General features: G+C 44.4%; 4 protein-coding genes across 5 annotated transcripts; all 4 read right to left on the bottom strand.

Moving 5' to 3' along the window:
• Positions 1 to 6: 6 nt before the first annotated feature.
• Positions 7 to 16,158, bottom strand: LOC309690430 (uncharacterized protein; the record flags this gene model as incomplete). Its single annotated transcript, XM_082507462.1, has 12 exons — positions 16,082 to 16,158; positions 15,802 to 15,946; positions 15,509 to 15,625; positions 7,709 to 7,739; positions 7,282 to 7,536; positions 7,036 to 7,185; positions 3,313 to 3,391; positions 1,405 to 1,500; positions 1,125 to 1,269; positions 639 to 786; positions 282 to 542; positions 7 to 165 (listed from the first exon to the last, which is right to left on the bottom strand). The coding sequence occupies exons 1-12, from the start codon at positions 16,125 to 16,127 to the stop codon at positions 7 to 9; spliced, it is 1,632 nt and encodes a 543-aa protein (XP_082363588.1). The 5' UTR covers positions 16,128 to 16,158.
• LOC309690770 (uncharacterized protein) lies at positions 7,743 to 10,403 on the bottom strand. Its single transcript, XM_082508100.1, has 2 exons — positions 7,937 to 10,403; positions 7,743 to 7,824 (listed from the first exon to the last, which is right to left on the bottom strand). Exon 1 carries the CDS (start codon positions 10,388 to 10,390, stop codon positions 8,516 to 8,518), a length of 1,875 nt encoding a protein of 624 aa, XP_082364226.1. The 5' UTR covers positions 10,391 to 10,403; the 3' UTR covers positions 7,743 to 7,824; positions 7,937 to 8,515.
• LOC309690381 (uncharacterized protein) lies at positions 12,404 to 15,495 on the bottom strand (the record flags this gene model as incomplete). Its single annotated transcript, XM_082507416.1, has 2 exons — positions 15,183 to 15,495; positions 12,404 to 15,070 (listed from the first exon to the last, which is right to left on the bottom strand). The coding sequence occupies exon 2, from the start codon at positions 14,297 to 14,299 to the stop codon at positions 12,404 to 12,406; it is 1,896 nt and encodes a 631-aa protein (XP_082363542.1). The 5' UTR covers positions 14,300 to 15,070; positions 15,183 to 15,495.
• A 4,061-nt stretch (positions 16,159 to 20,219) lies between the features above and the next one.
• On the bottom strand, positions 20,220 to 24,546 carry LOC309691377 (T-lymphocyte activation antigen CD80-like). Of its 2 annotated transcripts, none has more exons than XM_082508995.1 (5): positions 24,158 to 24,546; positions 23,561 to 23,938; positions 22,313 to 22,606; positions 20,717 to 20,808; positions 20,220 to 20,551 (listed from the first exon to the last, which is right to left on the bottom strand). In XM_082508995.1, the coding sequence occupies exons 1-4, from the start codon at positions 24,207 to 24,209 to the stop codon at positions 20,723 to 20,725; spliced, it is 810 nt and encodes a 269-aa protein (XP_082365121.1). In that variant the 5' UTR covers positions 24,210 to 24,546; the 3' UTR covers positions 20,220 to 20,551; positions 20,717 to 20,722. The 2 variants fall into 2 exon arrangements, with proteins under 2 accessions (XP_082365121.1, XP_082365122.1); XM_082508996.1 differs by having other exon boundaries at positions 20,717 to 20,805.
• Between the last annotated feature and the right edge of the window lie 2,017 nt (positions 24,547 to 26,563).

Here is a 26,563-nt window from a genome sequence, read left to right as displayed (position 1 = left end):
CGTGCATCATTCCTGCTCCTCCATTGTTTGCTTGATCCACGGGATGAAGGAGCTGACTTTAGTATAGACATGTGGGTACTGTGGATTATTGCAGTCCTCTGCCAAGGTGAAGGCTGTTATACCCTGAGGCTTTGTGTTGCAGATAAGTGGCCCACCGGAGTCTCCCTACAAAGAAAGACTTGATTGAGCGATCTGTGTAAAGGTTGCACATTTTACATGAATAAAAGACTAAACCTGTATTTGAGTTATTAGCTGCTGGGCTGCTTTTGTTATTTCGTTACCTGGCAAACACCTCCGTCCCGTCTGGTAAACTTGGTGCATATCATGTGACCAGAGTTAAAGTGTTTTTGCCAAATGTGTTTGCACTCAGTGCTGAACTGCATCTTCTCTGTGGCTTCTTTTAGGACATTTGAACGAGATCCATTAGCTCTGGTTAGTCCCCAGCCGGCCACAGCACATTTAATGTTGGCGGGTGTTTCCCCGTTCTTCTTAGGCAGTCCTATGGTCCTCACGTACTTATTCAGCGTGGCGTTCTTCTTCAACTGTCAAAGAGAATCAGTGAAAGTTGCTCCTGCATCAGTTCAACACATGAACCCAGTGCACAGGGAATCAGGTCACTTTAAACTTTTTCACTTTACCTTCAGTAACATGATGTCATTGTTTAAGTTCCCAGTGAACCCTGGATGAGCGAAATACTCGTCCACTTCGATGTGTTGCTGAGTTCTCTCTTTCTTGGTGATGTCGTGTGCTCCGAGCACCACGGTGCAAGAACCCCAGGTCTCATTTCTGAACAAGAAACACAAAGTTCAAAGAAGCGTCTGCAGTCGCACTGATACTACGGATGGTGTGAATCATAATATCGACACAAATGAAGGTCCATGCAGTCTTCTCAGTGTGTTGCAGCGCTCCACCGTTAGAAAAATGACTCCCAGGAAAACTGTGGTGGCCCATCACTCCACACAAACACCTTCCACTCATTTATATGTAACTTGATGGTGTGTCCTCAGTATCACAGTTCAGCTGTGATACAGTTTTATCACAGTGACTGCTGATAGAACAGCAGCAGCTAAAATAACATCCTTTTTTAAAAACAGTTATATATATACACCATATAAAAAGCGTACTTGCAGTGAGCTGCAGTCAGAACAAAGTCCCTCTGAATAAGGATCCCTCCACATGAATGTACTCCCCGATACTGGACTGACACCATGTACGGTCTGGAGTGGGGCTTTGCCTCCCTGCCACCGACTATGCTGCTCTCAGCAGCCCCTTACAGGAGAGCAAAGGTCAAATCAAAACAGCGACCACAGAAAATTCTTCATTTTGGCCTTTAAAGAAGTGGGAAACTGTATTTCAGCGCAGGTCTAAAATATCCTGTCATTGAAACTCTGCCAGTCTTCTTACCTGTGAGGGAGATTTGCAGAAAGACGTAAAGGATGCAGCAGATCATGGTGGGACAGACGCTGCAGGCTTGCAGTGACCCCCCCACTCCACACGTCTCTTTTTATAACACGCCTCCCACAACAGAAACTTTGTGGTCAGAAGTTTCTGCACGGATATCACACCTTTGTCTGCACCGCTGCATGTAACAGGTGGTGGTGCATCACACACCTCCAATCATTTACCAGCAGAACATTATTTCTGTTTTCAGGATGAATTAGAGTCTGGATCATTCATTTATTATTATTATTAATTCATATTTTCAATTATGTATATAAATATATCTAAACACGATTCAATAAAAGGACGAAATGTTACGATGCAGTGCTTGATATACAGAAGGTCTTGAGGGATTGCTGCTATGAGGAAACTTTACCAGCGGGACATCGTTGTGTGCCTCAACTTCACAGGCTGTTTCGGTCTTTTATCACAAGCTGTTCTGCCATTTTTTAGTTTCTCTTTACCTTCCTTGGTTGGGTTTAGAGATTAGGAATCTAGTCTGGATTGTCATATTAAAATTTTAGGACACATCGTCAGTAGTGGACGTTGGATTCCTCGGGTGTTTTGGCCATTATCACTAGACACTCACCCAAGGAGGCCCTGTCACTGGTTTATGTTATAATGTTATTTCTCTTCTTTCTGCTGTTTAGTTTTCCACAGTTTATTTTATCAATTCACCACAAAAGTTCTACTTATCTCTTTCATATTTAAAGAGCCTCACTTCTTCAAAGGGATAGAAAAGGTGATAGCAAGAAGTAAGACAAAAGAGACAAGATAGGAGCGAGGAGAGCCGGAAGGGGGGCGCCTGATCTGGCATCCCACACCTCCCGCCGGATCCTGCTGTACGCTCTGCCTCCCAGAAAAAGGGAGGAGCAGAGGGGAGAAGAGTGAAAATTCTAGTGTTGGGCTTTCTATGATTCTGAAGCCCCCTGTTGAGGCAGGCCCACCACGGGTTGATCAATCCTGGGCGTGTCTCGCGGTTAGCTGACTGCCTTAGCTGCACGAGTGATGTCAGCCCTTTTTAACAAAAGACAAATGCTGATGGATACTGACGCTCCTCTTGGTTGGTGAAAGGTTGAGCAATGATGGATTTTCTTTTGCTCTCAACTTTCTCGGCTACACACCTGAGGACCTGGTTGTGTCTCCATGTGGATCTGCCCTGAGTACGGCTGGTCCTACAACCATCCAACATGTGCTTGAGTGGCTGGTGTCCCGATTCTTTCTTGATGTGCTGAGAAAGAACAACCAAAACTCAGAGCAGGTCCAGTCAACAACAATGATTTATTAAGCACATGCATGGGGGGATGTACACAAGACCACCTTCTGTGTCGATCTCCATAGAGGAAGCACACAGGCTCCACTATTTTAAGGGCTGAAGGGCTAAACCTGCCCTGTCTGCATAAGCAAAGTTTATTATCCTGCAACAGTGACAGTTAAGTTCAACCCCTTCTAAGGCACTCATGTTTGCACTTCACTTACAGTCTCAATGCTCTTTCACCCCCAATCTGTTTCCTCTTATTCTCTTTTAGCAGAGTAAAAATAGGCAACGTTCTCTGCAGGTCTGCACAGTTTCAGTCTGGCTAAGCATTGCAATAACCTCTGATACAGTTTATCACGGAAAAACAAAATCCACAGCCAATAAGCACTAGAGAATGTGTTTTCTTACATCTTACTCTGACTGTCACTGGGCAGGCGTGTGCACTGTTACAAGCAAAACACTTCTGGTAATACCCTATAATCCTGCACATTTCATTAGCAGCTGGATTAATATGGCCTTTGCTAAAATATTACTTCATGATATATTCTCCACCTTCGAAGAAAGTCACAATACAGCTGACGCCGCTACTCCCCTGCCAGCTCGGCCGATCTCACCTCCAACAACGGCATCATGGGTGCGGGGCCTTCCAGTCCCGCGTCCATGGCCCTTGCTATCACCCTCTCGGTCAGCCGTCTGATACAGGGAAGGCAGCAACAGCTGCACGTGACCAGGATAACTATAAAGACTGTACACAGGGGGCAGGATGGGTCCTTTCCAAACCACAGCTGCAGATTTATTGGGGAAGGCAGCACATCGTATGTCGCTTGGATGAAACGTAGTCTATTAGACCCATTCCCCAGATTTCACTCCATGAGAGTTTCCTCTTTCCCACACTCTCCCAGTTCATCCAGCGACTCTGCTTGGCCAGCGCTACGGCTCTGGCATGTCTGACTGTTTCCTCCTGCCGACGCACCTCCTCCACCACCATTTTTCAACCTTCGGTTACAGATGCCTGTTGCCACCGAGGTGTTACTGCTCCAAGACCAAATCCTCCTCTGCCCTGCTGGACGTGACCCACCACGTCACGACGGTGAAGAGCAGATTTGGCCTGTAGCACAGATGTGGCCGGGGTCTCGGGAGGCCGTAAGTGACATCTCAAGCCTCACTTTTGCACATTTAATGTCCTCCACCAGACTAGTGATAGGCAATGACAGTATAGAGTCCAACACTGCTGAGGCATTTGGGAAGTCCGAGCCACGTGCTCGCGTAGGAGCTCACCAGCCTCTCCAGTCGATTGGCATGACTGAGTGAGACCTGATACGTCGTCAGTGGCCGCAGTAGTCTGGGAGTGCAGTGTTTTAATCTGGCCGTTAGCCTTGTTCTGCCGTGGTTGTTCAAGTTGCCAGGTATCATATATTCATATTTTCAATTATATATAAACACAATATATTTTATACTGTCTGTGGTTTTATGAGACCCTGAACATTGGTCCTGAGGGTTTGTCTCATCGGCTGCCTGTTGACTGCATGTGCTTTAAAGTAAGCCGTCTGGGTTGGTGGTAAATAACCGAATGGAAAGTGTGTGTCAAGGCCAAATTAACCACAGTGCACACAAAGGTGATCACACCTCTCACTGTGAACCTTACACACATTTGTGCCACTCTATTCTCTCCGGAGCTCGCTTGTTGTTTCTAAAGAAAAATGTCAGTGATGTGAGATGGACATGAATATACAGAACATAATGAGCAGGAGATCGATCTATCTATCTATCTATCTATCTATCTATCTATCTATCTATCTATCTATCTATCTATCTATCTATCTGTGTGTGTTTAATATATATACATAATAGTCATTTCTTCAGTAAACTATATTGTTTTCAATAATTTAGCTTTAAATTACTTGAAAATTATATATTTCCACAGAAAAGCCATAAAATTGTGACGAGTATTTGTGGTTTCTGTGGAATTGGAGGCGTTTTCTGCAAACAGTTATTAGTTTGATTCTAAGGAAAAGTTCAGTGATGTGTGGGTGGACATGCATGCTCCAGGAACATGACACCCACAGACAGACAGAGCCTTTACCCATCAGTGGGAGGAAGATGATGAGCACTTTCAGCAGCGACACTGCTCCTCTTCCTCTGGGCGGTGTCAGTGTGGCGCCATCCACAGGTCAAACCTCAACACTGCACCTGATCCAAATGCACAAGTTTTGCTGGGGTCAGTGTCACTGCTGGTACCTGGACCCTACAGAGGGTGGTCCGACTGCTCCAAGATGTCACATCAACACGTGCCATTCCCAGGTTTACGGCGTCTCTCAGCACAATCTCAGGATCAAGGAGGAGGTTCCAGAGCCCAGCAAAACGACCTGCAGCAGACGACTGGTGTGAATGTCTCCGAACAATCAGAAACAGACTTTGTGGTCACAAATTTTGAAGCCATCCTGATAATCTTATCCCACCAACGATGTGGTGATCCAACTTTTTTCAGTGTATTTAAAAAGATCCTCTGGAAAAGATTAGAATTCTTGTAAATGAGTTCAATACACAAAAGCACATGAACAGCAGAAACATACATTTACAGATAAATAATAGCAGAAAAGCAAAGTGAAGCGAGCCCCAGTCAATTGTCAGTTTTGCACTTTGTTCTGATTAAATCTCCATCCCTGGTGTTACATAACCTTCTGGCACATCCATCACTCTCCGAGCTGTTCCCAACATCAATCATTTATTTGGGTCTTTTTTGACAGTTTTAAGACCAGAACTCTGGAAAACGATCAAACATACAGCAAAGAGAAAACAATTCCTCTTCCTGACAGCTTTGTCGGGTTCGCTGTCAGGGGTGGGCTACTATACCCGTTAAAGAAGGGTTTTTCACAGTTTTGGCAACTGCAGATGGGAAACAAGTGTCCCAGGTGCACTCTCAGGCAAAGTGTGTTTACTTTATGGGGTAGAGATGGATGCTTCACCACCTGCTGGCAGCAGAGAGGCTCCCAGCTGCAGCCCAGCCCATACTTGTGAATAATATTTGATCTAAAGATGTGGATCTTGGGATTTTAAACATGCAGGTTAAAAGCTTATCAGTGTGGTTCCATTTATATAAACACTCCAGTGCAGATGTACAGAGAGAGGATACGAGTATATATGATTACATAGTGTATATGTGAGTATATGTCTGGTGCACATAGGTATATATGTCATAAACATCCACAACAACTTCCTGAGGGCCCGGCGTCCTCTAATAGGCCCTTTGTCTGTCTCCTGTCTCCATGATTCTGGATTTAGTGTTGGAAAACCTGAAGACAGTCCTCCCTGGAATCACAGTGTCCCTCAGTTTGTTAGTCCACCTTCTTCCATCCATCCCTCGTCATCACATCTTTGTTTTTGGTTAGGGTTTGTGTTTTTAAAAATCTATTTTCCATTTTGTTTGTGTCACAGTTTTGTTTTCATTCAGTTTAGTGTCGGTGTGTCCCGGCCTGGAAGGCCTTACCTTCTTTCATTTATCCAACCACACTGTTAGTTTCTCATGTGTGTGTTATTGTCTGCTTCCTTTCACATGTTTCCCAGTTTTGAATTGTTCCGTATCCGAGGTGTGATCCCAGGTTCTCCTGTTCTTTTCCTCTGACCTTGTTCAGCACTGACAAACTCAAAGGCTTTAACACGTTTAATGGTCGGCTGGTAAAAACTACCCGAAAAAGAAAAATCTGCAAAATCTGAACAAAACTGAAAATGTGGATGAAAAATGTATAAAGAAGAAAATAAAATTTAAAAAACAACATGTTAAAAATCAATTAATTTAAGAACAAAAAAGAAAAATATGAACACTTTTAATGGTTCTTTGATATTCTGTGCGAAGATCAATGATGCCATTGATTCAGCCCCACAGGGCCCACCCCACAGGGCCCACCCCACAGGGCTCAGCCAGCCTCAGAACCAAGGCCGGCCGTGCACACACACACATAAACGACACAAAGACGCACATGCACGCTCGCCCATCTGAAGTGTGGTGAGCAGAGCAAAGGGAAAAAGAGTCGTGACAAGAGTCTCTGAAATGTTGAACTTATTTTATTTTAAAAAACAATTTAAAAAAGAGATTCTGGGAGGCCAAAAATGTTTCAAGCTTTATTATTTAGTCGTTAACAAGAGAACCGAGTTTAATTCACCTCAGTTCAGCTGTGACAAAACTACAGTTAAAGCAAATGATTGGTTTGTTTTACCAACACAACATTGGTTTAGTTTCACTTCTCTCGGTCATTCAGGACACTTCTTCTTTTTTATTCAAACATACAGACGTTTCACATTAACCATGTTGAAACTAATGCCTGAAAAAAAATCCTTTATTTTTTCATTGTTTCCTTGATCCAGGGGATGAAGAAACGGACTTTAGTGAACACGTGGGGGTAGCTGAGATCAGTGCAGTCCTCTGGTGAGGTGTAAGCTGTTACACCTTGAAGCTTATTCTTGCAGATGAGTGGTCCACCAGAGTCTCCCTACAAAACAGGCAACAGAAAAACTTCCCTCAGTCAGTAGCAGTTATTATTCATCACTAAACGTTCAGTAGTTAGTCTGCTTCACATGTGACATACCCGGCAGATGCCTCCACTCTTTTTGGTAAAGTTGGTGCAAATCATGTGATCAGAATTAAAATATTGCTGCCAAATGTTTTCACAGTTAGACGTGGCCTCTATGTTCTCTGTGGCTTCCTTTAACACATTTGAGGGACAGTCATGAGCTGTAGTCCATCCCCAGCCTGCCACAGCACATTTCATGTTAGCTGATGTTTTTCCTTCAGGCAGGCCGATGGTCTTCACGTTCTTACTGAGTTTGGCTTTCTTTTTCAACTGTGGACACAGTGTGTTTGAGAGAGCAGTTACTTCCTGATTTTAGGTTAAAATAATATCTCCTACCTCACTGCATAATGCAGCGTGACAGATATACTGCCAACAGTGCTTCACAGTGAGGTTAGCCCAAATATTCATTTTATTATGAAGCTTTAAACACTCTTAGTTTTACCTTCAGTAACATGATGTCATATTCGTATTGTTTCTACTCTGGTCGAAAGAATCCACGCTTCGTACTGATGTCCACAATTCTTTTATTCCTCTCACAATCATGGAGCACCGTGAAAACTAGAAACAAGTAAAATAATATCGATAGCACATATGATATTCATCTCAGCCACTTATTTCCTTTCACAAGGTGCACAAGTGTTAAACAAATAACAGCATAATGATTTTTTACCGTGTACGCCTTGTAAAACCAGCAGTAGAAAAGTTGTATATTCCGAAAAGTCCGCCGTGTTACCGTTCTGTCTTGTCTCTCCCGCGCACAACTTCCGGTTCCCGCAACTCACAGGAAGTGACTACTTCACAATAATATTTTAACAGAAACATTTCTTATAAGCAGGATATATCACTGGATTCATAGATTACCTTTCCTACTGCAAATGTACACAAGCATGAGAAGCAAATAAAGAAAACAAATAGAAAACAATAACGATCTCAGATTCACTTTGGTGTTGTCATGGCAACCCACACAAACATTTCAGCGTCAGCTACACTCCCACCAATTACCTTTGATTATTACAATTGAGAACGTAAATACACTTGAATTTCTCATTATATCAATGGTAATTCCCAAGCACCATGTTGTTGTTTTAAACATTCTTGCATTGACATAAACAATATTATTTTCTCAACAAATGAATTCAACAATATGAACAGTAGATTTTACATCTCCATAACATGTGCATGAAGTACAGCATAATGACAACTTCTATTTTAGAAGGGAAATCTAATCAATGAATGACATTTTTCCCATTTAGCTGTTTTTCACCAGGACCACTAATTTCTGAATGGGTCTCTGAATGATTGAGGGTTGGACGAGGCGTTCGCCTCCCTTTCCTAACTTCCGATCACCAGTCTGGATTGTCACCTTCCGTACAAGTCCATCATCATCCTCATGTGCTTCCACAACCCTAGCAAGTTTCCATTCATTGCGAGGAACATCTTCCTCTTTGAGAATCACAATGTCACCCACCTCCACATTACGTCTTGGTGTATGCCATCGCTGTCTCAGAGCAATATTGGCCAGGTATTCCTTTCTCCATCTGTGCCAAAATTGCTCAGTCAAATACTGTACCCTTCTCCACCGTTTCTTAGCATACAGGTCCTCCTTGACGAATTTACCTGGAGGTGGAAGTGGGACTGAGGATTTCATGGTGATCAAGTGGTTCGGTGTGAGTGGCTCCAAGCTTTTGGGGTCATTGATGTTATCAACAGTGAGTGGGCGGTTATTCACGATGCACATAGCTTCATAAAGGAATGTCCTCAATGAAGCATCATCCAACCTTCCCACACTGCAGGCAAGGACTGTGCTCAGTACGCTTCTCACTGTCCGGATTTGACGCTCCCATGCGCCTCCAGCATGACTAGAGTGGGGCGTATTCATCTGGAAGTCGCACTGATTTTCTGCTAGGTATGCAGTCACTCTTTCCTTATCAAGTTCTTTCAGAGCCTTTGCCATCTCGTTTCTTGCCCCCATAAAGTTAGTTCCCTGATCGGACCTAATGTGCCTAACAGCTCCACGAAGGGCAATGAAGCAGCGCAAGGCATTGATGAATGCGTCAGTCGTCAAATCCTCCAACATCTCTATATGCACTGCCCTTGAGCAAAAACATGTGAAGAGGAGGCCGTACCGTTTTTGATCTTTGCGACCTTGTTTGGTGTGAAAAGGACCAAAGCAGTCCATACCACAATAAGTGAATGGTGGTGTGGGATCAACACGGTCACTAGGTAGATCTGCCATCCGTTGCTCCTCTGGTGGCGCGCGGGCTCTCCTGCACTGTACGCACTGCCTGATGTATTGGGCTACAGCCTTACTTCCACCAGTGATCCAGTAACCATTGGCTCTCAGGGCATTGAGGGTTTGTCCTCTGCCTTGGTGTTGTATCTTGGTATGATGGTGTGCAATGATGAGGTTTGTAACAGCACCATCTTTAGGAAGGATCACTGGGTGTCTTAACTCAAGAGGCACAGATGCCTTCCTCAGTCTTCCTCCTACTCTCATTATGCCATCTTGGAGAAATGGGTCAAGCTGAAAGAGTTGGTGGTTGCAAGGCAGCCTTCCTAGTTTCTGGCTGAGTGTGTTTAACTCCTCTTGAAAGGCATCTTGTTGTGCAAGCTTGACGAGAGTCTGTGCAGCTTGCTTTCTCTCTTCCACGCTTAAAGGCTCAGCGGTCCTGATCCTCTTTGCCAGCCGCTGGATACGAGCAATGACGTTGACAGCTGTAGTCCATCTTGAGAACCGCAGCAGATGCTTCTGGATGTCAAACTGCCTTGCTACATCAACCTCCAACACCTGAGTAGTCCTCACCTCTGGGTCTCCCACCAGCAAATCTGAAGTAGCCTGTTTTGTGGCTATCTCTCTTTCCCATAGAAAGCTGGGACCAGAGAACCAATTTGACTTGATGAGGTCAGCTACTTTGAGGCCTCTCGAGGCATGATCAGCAGGGTTTTCTCCTGTGTCAACATAGTACCATTTCCGTGCATCGGTGGTTTCTCGAATTCTCTGCACGCGGTTTGCCACGAACACATGGAACCTTCTTGCTTCATTATTGATGTAACCAAGCACGACCTTTGAGTCTGTCCAAAAATATTCGTCATCAACCTTGAGTTCTAGCTCCTCTCTTAACATGCTGCTCACAGATGCCGAGGTTAATGCTGCAGTTAACTCAAGTCTCGGTATGGTAACTATTTTGGTTGATGCAACCCTCGCCTTGCCCATGACCAAGGAGCAGCATACCCTTTCTCTGCTTACCACTCTGATGTAAGAGCACTGGCCATACCCTTGACTGCTTGCATCAGAGAAATGATGAAGCTCGACTCTTTGAATCTCGCCAAGGCTGTCAGGTATGAAGCATCTTTGAATTTCAATTCTTTCCAGGTTCTCCAGATCCTTCATCCAAGTCTCCCACCTTAACTTCAAGCCTTTGGGTAGTGGCTCATCCCACCCTGTGCCTCTCTGACACATCTCCTGCAGCACTCTTTTCCCTTCAAGAATGACTGGGGCTAGAAACCCCAAAGGGTCATACAAGGAGGCCACAATTGAGAGAATCCCTCGGCGCGTTGCTGGTTTCTCCTCAAGTGACACCTTGAAGGAGAAGCTATCATTTTCAACATTCCACCTTATACCTAGCACTCTTTGAACTGGTAAATCCTCGTGATTAAGATCAACATTCTTTACCTCCGTAGCACGCTCTGCAACATCGACAGAGTCAAGGACCTCTCGGCTGTTGGAGAGAAATTTGTGAAGGTGCAGCTTTCCTTTGGCACACACGGCTTGGGCTTCTTTGACCAGTTCAATTGCCTTACCCACCGACTCTACACTTATGAGACCATCGTCGACATAGAAATGTTTCTGGATGAAGTTAGCTGCGGAGGGGTACTCTTTCTCACATTGGCTGGCAAGGTGCTTCATGCCATAATTGGCGCAGCCAGGGGATGATGATGCTCCAAACAGGTGAACCTTCATGCGGTACTCTCTGGGTTCAGAGTTTGTGTCTCCATTTTCCCACCAGAGAAACCGCAGGTAGTCTCTATCATCCTCGCTCACATGAAACCTGTGGAACATTTTCTCCACATCACACATGACTGCGATGGGATGTTTACGGAAGCGGCACAGCACGGCTGTTAGGCTATTTGTGAGGTCAGGTCCTGTTAGCAGATGGTCGTTTAAGGAGGTGCCTTCATACCTTGCAGAGCAGTCGAAAACCACTCTGATTTTTCCTGGTTTTCTGGGGTGGTAAACTCCTTGGTGTGGGATATACCAGACTTTCCCCAGCTCTGCTTGGTTTTCCACTTTCTCTGCATCTCCATCCTTGAAGACACCTTCCATAAATCTCACGTAGTCTATTTTGAATTTGGGATCTCTGTCCAGCTTCCTCTTTAGATGCTTCAGCCGTACTAACGCCAGCCCTTTGTTGTCTGGGAGATGCGGACGTGCTTTGAAAGGGAGAGGCATCTCCAGGTGACCATCCTTATTTTGTTGGATTCTGTCTTTCAAGATCTGCAGGAAGCAAATATCTTCTTGAGATATGCTTCTGTCACCAGGTTTTGTGTCTGCAAAATCAGACTCCAGGGCCTTGATGACAGCAAATGGTGTTATGGGTGGCACCTCTCTGACAGACACTCGATGACAAAAACCAGTCACATCTTTAGCCTGCACACGCTGTGGTGCGCTTCCCACAATGCTCCAACCAAGATCCGTCTCAATAGCATAAGGCTCATAGTCACCCCCAGTGACGACCCTTCTTGGAATTAACGCTCTGGAGCAGTCGTATCCAATCAACAATCCAACACCACAGTCCATCAACGGGGGTATCTCCTGGGCCATGCTTACAAGGTGTTTCCATTTGTTGGCTGTCTGGCAAGTGGGAATATGTGTGCGGTCAAGGGGAATGAAGTCCCTTGTGTAGGCTGGAGGCAAACTGATGGAAACATTAGAGGAAAATCCTCTAACTTTGAGCTTGCATACTCTTTGACTCTTCACGACTGAGTCTCTCCCCATCATGGTGGAAAGTTTAAGTTTCACTGGTTCCATGTGAGCGAGGATGATAGAGACTACCTGCGGTTTCTCTGGTGGGAAAATGGAGACACAAACTCTGAACCCAGAGAGTACCGCATGAAGGTTCACCTGTTTGGAGCATCATCATCCCCTGGCTGCGCCTTGTGTTGATGCTGCTGTAGAACGATCTTCATGCAATGGCGTTGGGTGACTCTTTCTGCATATGCCACACATGGCCCTGTTCCTACAGTCTTTAGAATTGTGACCCTTTCTTAGACATGCAAAACACAACTTATTTTCAAGTATGCATTTTTTCTTATCCTCTACAGACATGTCCATAAGCCTCTTGCATTTATGTATGGAATGGTTCTCACTACAGCAAATACACTGGCCATTATTGGAATTTTGTGTTGGTGTGGTCCATTTCTTTGGTTTCCCTGCATCTCCCAACTTGATTTCACCAGGGTCAGATTTGGCGGTGGAACTTGATGGAATCGGGGGTTTCACATTTGTGGCAAACGTGTTTGCTTTTGAACGCTTCATCTCTCTTGCTGGTGCCTCTGCAGAGTGCCTTAAGGCATGTAAGGATGACACTGGATTGCATGCGATGCGTGACTCCTTAGAGATAAAGGAAGCAAACTCATGAAAGCTTGGATAGTCGTTGCCCCGATCTAGCTGCTCTGTGACATAACGGTTCCATCTAGATGTCACCCAATCAGGAAGCTTGACTAGTATTTTCTGATTCTCCTCACAGTCGTTAAGAACCTGTAAGCCCTTTACGTGAGGCATGGCATTACTACATGTTTGGAGGAAATCACTGAAATCTCTTAACTTGAGATATTCCTTTCCACCAATCTTCGGCCACCCATTTAGCTTATCTCTGAAAGCCCGCTGCACTACAAAGGAATGGCCATATCTAGCATTTAACCTATCCCATGCTTGTTGATAGGCTTCTTCATCTTTTCTGTAGAAGCTGCCTTCAAGAGAGGATTTTGCCTCACCTGCTATGTACTTTTGCAGGTAGAATAGCCTGTCTGCAGGGTCAGAGCATCGTCTCTCTATGAGGGCTTTGAAGCTTATGCTCCATTCTGTAAACTTCAGAGGATCGCCCGAGAATACAGAAGGTTCTGGAGTTGGCAAGCGAGTAAGAGCTAATGACTCTTGTAGCGATTGGACCAATGATGTCTCGTTTTGCACAACCTGCCGTTCTTGATCTGGGATGTGGTGAGCGAAGGGGTGTACATCACTCACTTTGCTGAATGGAGGACTGCGTGTCCCATCCCTTCCCTCTTCTTCAGTGTAGACATTTAGCTTTGCCTGAATTACATCAATGTCCCTCTGATTTTCAAGTTTTCTCAACTGCTGACGTTGAGCTTCGATGGCAGCTTCCATATCAATTTCGGCTTTCTTTGCAGCCAGCTGAGCAGCCACTTCCGCTCTCATAGCTGGAATGCTAGGTGACTCTGAGAGATGGTTAGAATTGTGACAGCTGGGTGCAGTAACTCTGGAGGCTGTGGATCCATATATGGACCTAGCATATTCATTATCAAGTAGCATGCGTAACCTTGATCTTTCCGCCACCGTGTCAAACTCACCTTCATCTTCAGTCAGACGTACTCTCATCAGCTGCAGCAAGTCGGCCGTCACGGCTGAGCATGCATCGATCTTTCTTCGAAATTCTTGACTTGGTGAGGTTTGGAGTCGAATTCTGTCATACTGTTCCTTTAATTCAGACTCAAGCTTCTCAGCCTCATCCATCATATCATACATGTCACTCTCAGAGCATACTTGCTTTAACTTTGTGCGAATGTCTCTTACGTTGCTTTTCCATTTCTCGTATGTTGCTTTGAACCTCTTCTCCTTTTGAGTTAACTCTTGATCTTTCAGTTCCTGCATTTTTGGCGTTAATCGCCTTTCACGAGAGGATTTTCTTGTTTTTGTCTCAGATTTCTCAGACACTACACTTTTTTCCTCTTCCAAATCCCCTGCATCTTGTACTTCTGACATAACATCAGGGTGACTATGACCATCTTTAGACATTTTCAGACTTTAAAGGGGGTATCTTATGAAGAGGACAAGATAACTAAGGTAATTACAAGAATGGATGTAATAGGCGGAGAATTATTAAAATTAACACAAAGGAACCTTAGCTTAGATTCTTACGTATGACAGCAAATAAATTTTCAGTTTCAGCCTTCATGAAGCTTGCAAGCAACAGGTAAGAAAACAACAATAATTTCCAGAACTTCAACAGATTGTCCTTTTTTTTTTTTTTTCTTTTTTCTTTTTTTGTTTGTTTGTTTTTTTGTTTTTGTTTTTTACACAATCCGAAATTTGAACACTATTAATTCCTTGTCCATTACAGCAAATTTGTAGCTCATGTTCTATCCATCAACTCATGAGGCATAATAACTGCACAATATAGCCTGAGGACTCACGCTTTAGCCTGAAACCGCTTCTTGGAGTGTCCGCTGAATCTGCAGCTCCCGATTGGTTGTCACAAAATGCAAAGCAACGTGTCCACTGAAGCCTGTAGCTCGCTGCAGGATGAGAAGCAACCGAGACCTGTAGCTTGCTGCGGGATGAGAAGAGCTTTGCACACCGAAGCCTGTAGCTTGCTGCAGGAGGGGAAGCGCGTTTGCAAACCGAGACCTGTAGCTTGCTGCAGGATGAGAAGAGCTTTGCACACCGAAGCCTCCAGATGGATTGGGACACGTTTTCACTGTTTCTACTCTGGTCGAAAGAATCCACGCTTCGTACTGATGTCCACAATTCTTTTATTCCTCTCACAATCATGGAGCACCGTGAAAACTAGAAACAAGTAAAATAATATCGATAGCACATATGATATTCATCTCAGCCACTTATTTCCTTTCACAAGGTGCACAAGTGTTAAACAAATAACAGCATAATGATTTTTTACCGTGTACGCCTTGTAAAACCAGCAGTAGAAAAGTTGTATATTCCGAAAAGTCCGCCGTGTTACCGTTCTGTCTTGTCTCTCCCGCGCACAACTTCCGGTTCCCGCAACTCACAGGAAGTGACTACTTCACAATAATATTTTAACAGAAACATTTCTTATAAGCAGGATATATCACTGGATTCATAGATTACCTTTCCTACTGCAAATGTACACAAGCATGAGAAGCAAATAAAGAAAACAAATAGAAAACAATAACGATCTCAGATTCACTTTGGTGTTGTCATGGCAACCCACACAAACATTTCAGCGTCAGCTACACGTATTGTCCAGTGAACCCTGGATGAGCGAAATACTCGTCCACTTCGATGCGTTGCTGAGTTCTCTCTTTCTTGGTGATGTCGTGTGCTCCGAGCACCACGGTGCAAGAACCCCAGGTCTCATTTCTGAACAAGAAACACAAAGTTCAAAGAAGCGTCTGCAGTCGCACTGATACTACGGATGGTGTGAATCATAATATCGACACAAATGAAGGTCCATGCAGTCTTCTCAGTGTGTTGCAGCGCTCCAACACCGTTAGACAAAAACAGTTATATATATATACACCATATAAAAAGCGTACTTGCAGTGAGCTGCAGTCAGAACAAAGTCCCTCTGAATAAGGATCCCTCCACATGAATGTACTCCCCGATACTGGACTGACACCATGTACGGTCTGGAGTGGGGCTTTGCCTCCCTGCCACCGACTATGCCGCTCTCAGCAGCCCCTTACAGGAGAGCAAAGGTCAAATCAAAACAGCGACCACAGAAAATTCTTCATTTTGGCCTTTAAAGAAGTGGGAAACTGTATTTCAGCGCAGGTCTAAAATATCCTGTCATTGAAACTCTGCCAGTCTTCTTACCTGTGAGGGAGATTTGCAGAAAGACGTAAAGGATGCAGCAGATCATGGTGGGACAGACGCTGCAGGCTTGCAGTGACCCCCCCCACTCCACACGTCTCTTTTTATAACACGCCTCCCACAACAGAAACTTTGTGGTCAGAAGTTTCTGCACGGATATCACACCTTTGTCTGCACCGCTGCATGTAACAGGTGGTGGTGCATCACACACCTCCAATCATTTACCAGCAGAACATTATTTCTGTTTTCAGGATGATACAAAGAGCCTGGAAGAAACTGCTGTTGTGATTTGTTACTATGTAAATATGACTGAACTGAATGAAATGCTACCTGATGCTCCCTGACACACACATTTTCTACTCTTGTGCTACTTGGGTGGTGCTAAATAACTGGATGGAAATGTGTATGTAGGTCATGTTAACCACAGTGCACACAAAGGTGATCACACCTCTCACCATGAGCCTTACACACTCCAAAGCTTGCTCAAATAAAATGTTACAGTTCTGAGAAGCTAGTGTATACTTTAAAGTTTTTAAATGAAACAACTTACTGAAGAATTTTACTGAGCTTGGTGACCTAAGAGGTGATTGCTTGATGTCTTTGCAGGTCTATTTCCTATTTTCTTTCCAGGCTTGTTTAACATGTAAGTGATCAATCATTTGACCTCATGTTTGTGCAGCTTTGGCTGCATTTTAACTTTTTCTCCTCGGTGCAACGAGGACCAAGATGAGCGCTGTCAGAGCTACAAACCAGGTGAGCTCCAAAGGAAAAGTAATAGTGATCAGCAAACCTGATTGGTCAGGATATATTCAAACTGGAGTGTTTTTTTCTAATGTTTGCTCGACGTTAGTGAGTGAGACTGGGCGGTTGCTGGTAGAGGTGTGAGGTGTGTCTGCATGTTGAGTTTATGGTGTTTCTGATGTCTTTGTGTTGTAATGGTTTAGTTTTTTGTACGTAGTTTTTAGTTTAGTTGTGTTTTTTCCTTCTAAGTTACTCCCAGCCCAGGTTTCCTGTCCTGTGTCGCATCCTTGCGTCTCGTCTCTCTTTCCTGTTTACACTGCCCCTCCTCGTGTATTGTGCTGTCATATATGATCCCTTCCACCCTCCCTATTCACCTTTATGTCCTTATATTGTCTCAGTTTTCCTCTGTCCTCACTCAGGCGTCGTGTTTGTGCTTCCCTGTGTTCTGTGTGTTCCTATTATGATGTTTTGTGAAGCTTTTATTGAAAAATGGTTCATTACTCAAAGCTTTCCAACACAGTCCTCTCTGCTGACCTCTGCTGGACAAAAATATGAAGAGCAGTTTGAATCTACAGCTTATAATGAGCTGCTTTGTCATGATTGGCTGCTCTGCAGAGCTTCTGGCTGATGTGACGCTTTGATCTGTTGTTTTGGGTGAAAGCATGACGTTCTGTCTGTTTTGATATAAATAATCTAGATCCGTGCAGAAACTTCTGACCACCTCGTTTAAACATGTCCCGTGGTCTGGTCTCCTTTTGCGTTTGACTTCTTGATGTTTTTTATTAATAAAAATAAAAAACATACTATATATAACAATTAGGGGTGCAACGATACTCGTATCGATATTGAACCGTTCGATACAGTGCTTTCGGTTCGGTACGCATATGTATGGAACAATACAACATTTTTAATCTATTTTATCAACTTTCCTTCTGACGATGCTGTCTGTGTTGAGCGCTCAGTGGATCTGCGCTCGACTACTCCGCCCAGGCTGCACTGTCGAGCGCAGATTCACTGAGCGCAGGGCAAGCTAGCAAGACAGAAGCTAATCTCGTTGCAACATGGCAAACTGAACCTCCCCCACCCTCATTCAGATCTGGTCTTTGGAACTATTTTGGTCTTCATGTGACGTATGACCCTGAAGGTAAGCGCGTCATGGACTAAAGTAAAACAGTATGTTGGATGTGCCACGCAATGCTCAATTACATGGGTGGGAGCTAGTGTGTTAGCGCAGTTAGCTCGTTAACGTGTTGACGCCGTCCAGCCCCAGGCACGGGGCGATCCGCGGTAGCTCGTTAACGGAGATTTGCCGTGTTGTGGCGTTAACGTCATTTCAGATTAACGCTGACAGCACTAGTGGGAACACAATGAATATGACTGCACATTTACTCCGACAGCATCCTAGTGCAAAGACAAGTGGAAGCAGACAAAAACAACAAGCAGCATGCTACAAACTTTACCCGAGTCATTTAGACAGCCGTTAGCACAGGATTCTCCTTATGGGGACCTGATATGTTTAATATGCTGCTGAGAATATAGCCCAGAAGAAGCGTATAGTAGAGCTTTTATTTTGAAAGAGCCATTTCTCTGTAATAAACTCTCTTTTCCAAAGATGAGTGATTCCTCCATCAGATAGATTATTTTTTTATTACTTTGTTGTTTCAGCAACATTAAATTTGAAAACTACTTTTGAGTTAAAATATATATTTATAATTTTAATAAATGACAAATTAAAAAGGCATGAACATTTTTTTGTATCGAAAAAATATCAAACCGTGACACCAAAGTACCGAACCGTGAATTTTGTGTATCGTTGCACCCCTAATAACAATGTACACCACGATCTTACAACAGGCTGTGAGTAATGCTTGTGCTGTGAGGTCCCTGCTTTCATCTGATTATGAAATAAACAGGTATGTTTATATGTGCTGTAACTTCTATAACTGTAACTATATGTACTGTGTATTTGTTATGTACATGTTAGAGCTGGGAGCAGAAGCAGATAAACTGGTTTTTATTTACACTGGACCTATACGCACATACATACTATATATACATATGGGGATGTGTACATGTATATACTATATATACACCTGCACTGGAGTGTTTATAATGGAACCTGCATGCTTAAAATCACAAGACCCAAACATTTAGGTCAAATATGATCCACAATTATATTAATGAAGTTTGTGACTGTTAGGTTGAAATTGTTAAATGTTGTCATTGTGTTACTTAAATGTGTAAGTCTTGGTTCAAACTGTAGGATCAAAGACATTCCTTTGTTTCTGACCCCTCCCCAGCCTGTTGAACGTGGGGGAGGCTGCAGTGTTTTATTACAGGCACATCCTATGTGAGGGTTCTGTTTTCTTGTTTAGCAAACTTCCTGCCTTTATGACCCTTTTGGTGAGCAGGTCACACAAACACACCCCAAACACACACACACACACTCACATGCATATGAATACACACACACACACACACACACACACACACACACACACACACACACACACACACACCTAGTGCCTGACACCATAGGGGTTTTTTACAATGGGTGTTTGTGTAAACTGTGTGAGGGGAAGCAGATTCTTTGGACTCGTTTGACACCAGGGCAGAGGACTGCTGCTGTCCGGCTCCCTTTGCTATAGCAAGTAAAACCGATCGATTGCTGTTCGTCTTGCTTCGTTAACAGGAAGAAGTTTCTAAACCAGCGAAGCCTGTGGAAGCACAGACCCAACAGTGACACTTGTTGTATGAGCATGTGTGATCAGTACTGTCTGAAATGTAGTGATTAGGATCAATAAGTAACCTTTGATTGTGTTATGGCCAACAGTGACAAGTCCAAACACGGGGCTAAATAAACTTGGCCCTGCTGAGATGCTCCTGGGAGCCTCTCTGCCCAGAGTTGCGGTAAACTCTTCCTTAACAGATATAGTAAGTCCGCCTGGCAGCAAAGCCAGCAAAGTTGTCAGGAGGATTAATTGTTTGGTTGGTTCGCTGTGCTTGCTTGTGTCTCTCGCTGTATTATACAGTTTTTTCACGTAACGCTGTAACCTGTGTTTAACACGGGCCTGGTGGTCGACACAGGAAGTCATGTTTCCAGAATATTTGTCCCTCATGCTGCACACATTTCATCTGATTTAGGTTAATAATACACACAGATGTGTGTGTGTGATTATATCAGATTATATTTGAGATATAAAAAATTTAAAGTTCAAACTGTTTGAAATGAGCTCAGCAGCTGCAGCAGGAATATTTTTTTTTAGCATTTTTCAGTAGAACCCGTCTTTACTTTTGTGTTTTATTTAAAAAGACACATTAAGACGAACACTTCACCACAACATGTAGATGTGCCAGATTCACACACACAGCCTCATTTTCATCTAAATAACTCTTTGATTTATTTTAAATAACACTTCTAAAGACATAACAGCACGTGGACATAACATTCAGTTAAACAGGCGCCCAGCATGACGTTTGATGGTCCAGTAACTGCTGTGTTTCACACTGTGGTGGGTTTAATACTCCAGCCTGAGCAGATATAGCTTCAAGTTTTGTTTTAAGCACCAGCTTAGTGCCACCCAGCAGGACCCATGAAACCCAGATTCAGAGTGTGCGCACCGTCAATATCACGCACAGATAAGGTGCAACATACAACACGCTGAAGTGTCTCCATGGCACACGGTTTCATCCCTCCACCACCGAAACGCTGCATCGCTCTACCTCGGGTGGCTGAAACACACAGATGATTGCAGCTGTAAGCACATCAGCTGTTTCCTTCATGTTCATGTTACACATGCATCATGGGAAAACCACACATCTGTGTGTGTGTCTGCGTTTAACATGCTCGACCTCTTTCACATGTTAGATAGTAAAAAGTAAATAGTTCATGCTCACCTTTGCTCACTGCACAGCTGTTAGAAGAACCACAGCAGCTGCTATCAGATATACAGTTAGGGCTGCAGGTGAGCTCCTCGCTGCTGCACCTGCTGAACACCGAGACACCAACAGTCAGCCTCATACCAGAGCATCCTAGGGCAAGTTTCTGAGTCGCCTACATCAGTCTGAAATAAGACATGAATGATCGATACAGATACAAAAAGAACATAATCAAATGGCAAAAGCGACACTGGTCCTGCACATTATGGACAATGCCAGGCATCCTCTGCACACGGCCATTAACAACCAGAAGAGTCTGTTCAGTGACAGGTTGCTTCTCCCAAAGACAAGAACTAACAGACTTAAAAACTCCTTTGTCCCACACGCCATCAGACTGTTTAACTCCTCTCTGGAGGGGAGAGGGAGGGGAAACAGGAGGACAAAGGGGGGAACAACTAAGCTGTAGTGCCTCTTCACCTCACTGTGCAATACCTTTTGTGCAATACTTTTTTCTTTTGTAAATAGTCAATAGTTAATTCTATTTTTTTATACTTTTTCAACATGTTCAAAATAAAGATTCAATCAATCAATCAAACAGTGCAATAGACCTCAATACTGGAAATGTGCAATTCACTTGTATTTTTATTTTTTATTCCTATTTATTCTATTTATCCCCTTTGTATATTTTATTTATATTGTCTCTGTATTTATGTGTGTGTGTGTGTGTGTGTGTGTGTGTGTGTGTGTGTGTGTGTGTGTGTGTGTGTGTGTAATATTCTGTAACTCTGTAACTTCTGTCGGTGCTGTGCTTTTTTGGAAATCGAATTTCCCAGAGGAACCCACCCGAGGGATTAATAAAGTTCTATCTAATCTAATCTAATCTAATCAAAGCTTGACTGACTACTGAGGGACTCGTTTATGGTTCTGTAATTGAAATTTGAGTGTTTTAGCTGTTTTTAGTTCTGTAAGAATGGAACACGGAGCAGGTTATGTAGGGAGGCCTGCAGGGACACAGGACGACCTGCATGCATGATAAACCAGCACAGATGTTTCTCTGCAGACGTCTGAGGATTTATTTTCCTCTCAGCTGAACAGCAGCTCGAGAGCTCTGAACCTTCCACGATTACTCAGCGTGTTCAGGTCTGACTGCCTGACGGCTGACAGCTGCACATCGCTGTAGTCTTTGCACCCTGTGATTGTCAGTTTGCTGTGAATGAGCTCCTCATGTCCTGTTTGCACAAACTAAAATAGTGATGGTCTGAGGTTACTCAGCATATTTCCTGTCAGCTCTCATAATTCGTACACTCGTCAGCGCTAGAATAATAACCATAAATTATTATAAATATAAATCAGTAGTAGTAATAACAGTAATAAGATGATGATACGCTCAGAGAAACTTTTTTATCTTCAGGCATTTTTGGTTCCATCACCTGAGATTCACATCTTAAAAATATGTCTCACATATATTTTAAAAACACTTCATTATAAGTGACGTATATCCACTAACCGACTCTTTGACTGTCAGTTGGTGTCACTTTCATCATTATTAGAGCGCTCCCCTTCGCGCTGTTGTAGTTTACCTTCCCTCGGCTGACTGGACGATGTGGAGCGTACCTGTGTTGAAGTAGTGGGTGACCTTGACAGTCCTGTTCAGGGTGGGGTTGTGGCTGAGACAGCTCACGGCCTCGTGACGACCTGCAGGGATGTGCAGGATGCTGCGGGAGCTGTACAGGTGATCGTGGACGTTCTGCTTCGTTTCAGTGTTGACGTTCCTGGACTCCACTGCCTGATGGGAGCTGTTATGGAGGAGGACCCACTGTATGTCAGGGGCAGGAAATCCTCCTTGCAGACTGCACACTGCAGACATAGCCTCTGTATTAACGTCCAGCCTGGGCTCCTGGTACGGCACTGAGGAGAGAGGAGAACAAAGGTCACCTTCACTTTTTTGATTTTTGTAGTGAGCGTTAAACAGGAAAAGGAAAAGCGTTCCAGTATCTGTGCACTAAATATGAAGCTACATCCAGTTAGCATGCATGCTGGAAACAGCTGTCCTGGGTTTGCTAACAACATGAGCGTGCTAGCCATGACAGCATGTTAGCTAAGCTGAGCTAAGCTAATTTGTGTTATTTTTGTTTGTTTTTGTATTTTGCAGTAATTTGTTTGTAATATGTTGGATTACAGAGCAAACAAAAAGGGTTTTTCCTATTTTAAGACATTTTTTTAATCTCATATTGGGAAATGCTTTTGTTATATCAGGTAAAATAATTATTATAATAAAATTTAATGCAAATATGTCAACAACTTTTGATCCTCTGAGAATAGGACAGTGTGTAAAACCAGAATATCAATGATGTGGACTCTCAACACCTCATCAGCCTTTCATGGCTGAGGGGGTATAAACATTAAATAAATCTATTAGTGTTGTTACTGTATTATTGTTGAGTCTTTACCTTACGATATAAAGGCCTTGTTGTTGTGATTTGGTTCTGTATAAATAAAATTAAATTGAATCATTGACAGCAAAACCTCAAAAAGGAAATTCCACATTCTGCATAAATCATAATAACTACAGATTTTCTCTAAATGTAATCTGTGCTGACTGTAGCTGCCTATGTTTGACCTCTGATGATGTCATCTGTTGCTAGGCAGCTCTGTGAATTAAAAGTTATTCAGCATGCTCAGGTCTGCAGTTCGTGCAGCCCAGTGTTTGCTGCAGCATGAGCTCAACATGGCCATCGTTGAAAAGCTAAACTGGTGAAATATAATCTGTGCTGATGATGTCACGTGTTACTAGCCAGCCCGGTGTGTGCCGGTCTAACTTGCCTTTCCTATTTTTGTGAGGAAAACAGAAACCTTTCTCACCAGCTACATGCAAAGTCATTTCACAGATTTGTGTGTGTTCCAGGTGGTATCGCGTCGTCCCGCTGTCGTCCAGCACTGCTGCAAATGATGAGTATGTTCTTCCATTATCGTCAAGAGTCAGGTTTTTGAGTACGATGGTGATATTGCCTCTGACTATGTCCTGAGGGAAGTCTGTGACTCTGTGTTGATAGAGCTCGTTTACATGCTCCGCCACCTTTCTTCCGTTATTATAGGAGTACAAAACCACATTTCTATCATCTTGCCAATAAAATCGGAGACTCTTCCAGTCCGTGATAGCTCTATCCTGTATGCTACATTCGAGGACTGCCGAGTGAGAGATGGTGGTGTTAACATCACGCACGAGAGTCGCATCGCCCGCTGAGATTAAAAAGAAGACAGAAAACTGTTAAAGATGAATGATTCCTCAAAAGCTGCGACACTCCAACACCAAACACTCACATCTGTTGACTAAGTTTAGCTCCAGATAGGCCAAAAGCTAAAGACGCTAGTTAGCTTTGGTGTATTACCACCAACACACACACACACACACACACACACACACACACACACACACACATTTAAACTGGAGTAACTTACCAACCACGAAACTGGAAAATAATCCAAATACAGAAATCACTTTGGGGAGCATTTTATCAGAGACCAGCGAGCAAAATGGATGTTAGTGAACACCAACACGACAAACGAGGCTAAACTCATGTGCAGATCAAGAAATACTTTCTGTTCTGACTCCGGTATTTCCCCGTGGCATCAGCGCTGACTCATCGTTTCAAAATAAATCACAACAAAGCTCTGATGATACACATTTAAAGCCCTACAGACACCACCTAATATCTGCACTATCTGTACCCTGTGACCACGTGCAGCTCATGTGCTTTAGCTGTTTTGCAGAGGAAGTGGGACATGCAAAATAGCTGCTGAATAGGAAATGACGTCTGTTTGGAGGACATGGAGACTGTCTGAGCCCTTCCTACCCATCAAAGGGTCATCGAGTACCAGATTCAGAGAGTACTTTCTGCTCTGCACTTTAAACAGCTTCCGCTCTGCTGAGGACGTTTAGCTGACTTCGTTGATTTAAAAAAAAAAAAAAAATGCTGCTAGTTACAGATGTGAAATCAGTTTGATACAATAGGAAAGCAGGACCATGACTCACAGATGTTTGCAGGTCCAATGAGGATACCTGATTCTGTTCACCTGGACGTAGCGTTTTGGGGGAGAAACGTTTCGTCACTCATCCAGGTGACTTCTTCAGTCTCAGCTGACTGCAGGTTTCCCCAGTCTTATAAACAGTGGATGTTGATCAATGTTCATGAGAATTTGCATAATTAAAATTAAGGAACAGACCTCCCAGCCCATTGTTCCTTCAGTGGGCTGGTTTCAGTCATTATGCAAATGTCCTGGTTATAAGATTGGAAACCTGCAGTCAGCTGAGACTGAAGACGTCACCTGATGATGACGAAACTTTTCTCCCACTGAAAACATCCTGAATTTTGGAGATTTACTTACCTGGATGACTGAGCATGCATCAAGATAAAGAAGGCTCCGTTTGCTGCCCAGCAGTTAAACCCAACTATGGCCAATAGGAGGAGACTCGTTACAGCTTCCTGTTGCTGTGGTTTAATTCTGAAGTTGGTTGTCTCTCTCTTACCTTTGGCTCCTCTGATCAGGCTGGTTGCAAGATAGACAGAGCACAATGTGCTTTGAGGCAGCAGCCAAGAAAGCTGTAGTCCGCGTCTGTGAATACCCGTGTGTACACCTGTGTGCATACCTGTGTGGATCAGCATGCTTGCATTCCAAAGGTTTCTCCATGTAACGATCTGCTAGGGAGTGTGGGGGGGCCACAGCCCCGTCCCCCAGGGCATGAAGCAGGTATGGAGGAGATCAAAACTCCAGACATCCAGAGGCCCCCAGAACACAAGAGACCAAGGAAGACCAACAGAGGGGCAGCCGCGCCACTGTCCCAGAAAGAGCTGAGGAGAGTCCCAGATGAGGGCTCACTCAGCAGCCGCGGAGCAGAAGCCAGGGGGAGTTGCAGTGACGCGCCCGTGAGCTCCGCCGGCAGCTAGCTGTGCCTGAGTGACCCCACCTCTGAAGTGGCCCGAGCGAGCCCCAGGCTCCAGGCCCCGATAAGCGGCCGCCAAGGAGTGAGCCGGTGTGTACCTGGACGCCCATCCCCAGACACAAAGAACCACCAACGCACCGACACCTGAGGGGGTCCGCCACTGGCAGGGGAAGTGGTGGTGGGGGGAGATAGACCTCCAAACCTTGGAGGACCTGAGATGTCCCCAGAGAGGTGGCGCCTGACACCCGACCTGACATATAGACACAGACATACAGGCACCCACAGACACAAACATCCATTCCCACCCTCATGCTCTCATATGCACTTACTCCACACTCAACCAACGTGGAGACAGACATAAAGAGACGCTGTACACACGATCACACTCCCCAAGCGTACTCTACGAACCGGGTCTAGGTGCCCTTGCCCCTGGAGGGGGGAACTGCACCCAGACCCAGGTGGTGTTTCCCTTTTCCCTGCGGTGGGGGGAGGCAGACCGCCCCGACTCCGCAGCAGCAGGGAGGCCCCACACTCCAGACCGCAGTTGGACGGCCAACTCCTCCTCCTAGCCCCCCCCGCTCCAGCAGGCCGCAGAGAATGGGGGTGAGAGAAGACTCCAAACCTCCCTCCACCCGCTCATTGTAGTGTTGATGCATGTGTGTTCTAAGGTGCATTTAAAACCCAGGAGGGCATGGCGCTACCTGCCAGAGAGCAGCAGGTAAGCGCATGGTCCCTCCTGCTAGCCCTCAATGTCTAAGTGTATTTAAAATTGAGAGGTGGGCAACGACGCCAGGGGTGGGGTGTACACCCTGATGGTACTTTGGACTCCGTGTATTGTGCCCACCCCCAAGATCCTATATGTATGTGTAATGAGAGTGTGAATAATGCGAATGTCTAAGTTGTGGGATAAAATTCAGGCAGAG

This window comes from Aulonocara stuartgranti, assembly GCF_965226115.1.
Source record: "Aulonocara stuartgranti genome assembly, chromosome: 16".
NCBI classification, from domain to species: Eukaryota; Metazoa; Chordata; class Actinopteri; order Cichliformes; family Cichlidae; genus Aulonocara; species Aulonocara stuartgranti.
Note: the sequence above shows the minus strand (reverse complement) of the source record. Positions and strands in the feature narration are given on the sequence as shown.

Coding starts and splice junctions, on each gene's coding strand:
- LOC309690770 (XM_082508100.1), bottom strand. CDS start 10,390: ATGTTAAGAGAGGAGCTAGAACTCAAGGTTGATGACGAATATTTTTGG.
- LOC309691377 (XM_082508995.1), bottom strand. CDS start 24,209: ATGCTCCCCAAAGTGATTTCTGTATTTGGATTATTTTCCAGTTTCGTG. Junction 22,607..23,560: donor AATGACTTTGCATGTAGCTG/GTGAGAAAGGTT, acceptor CTCTCTCCTCAG/TGCCGTACCAGGAGCCCAGG. Junction 20,809..22,312: donor CACCCACTACTTCAACACAG/GTACGCTCCACA, acceptor CTCGGTGTTCAG/CAGGTGCAGCAGCGAGGAGC.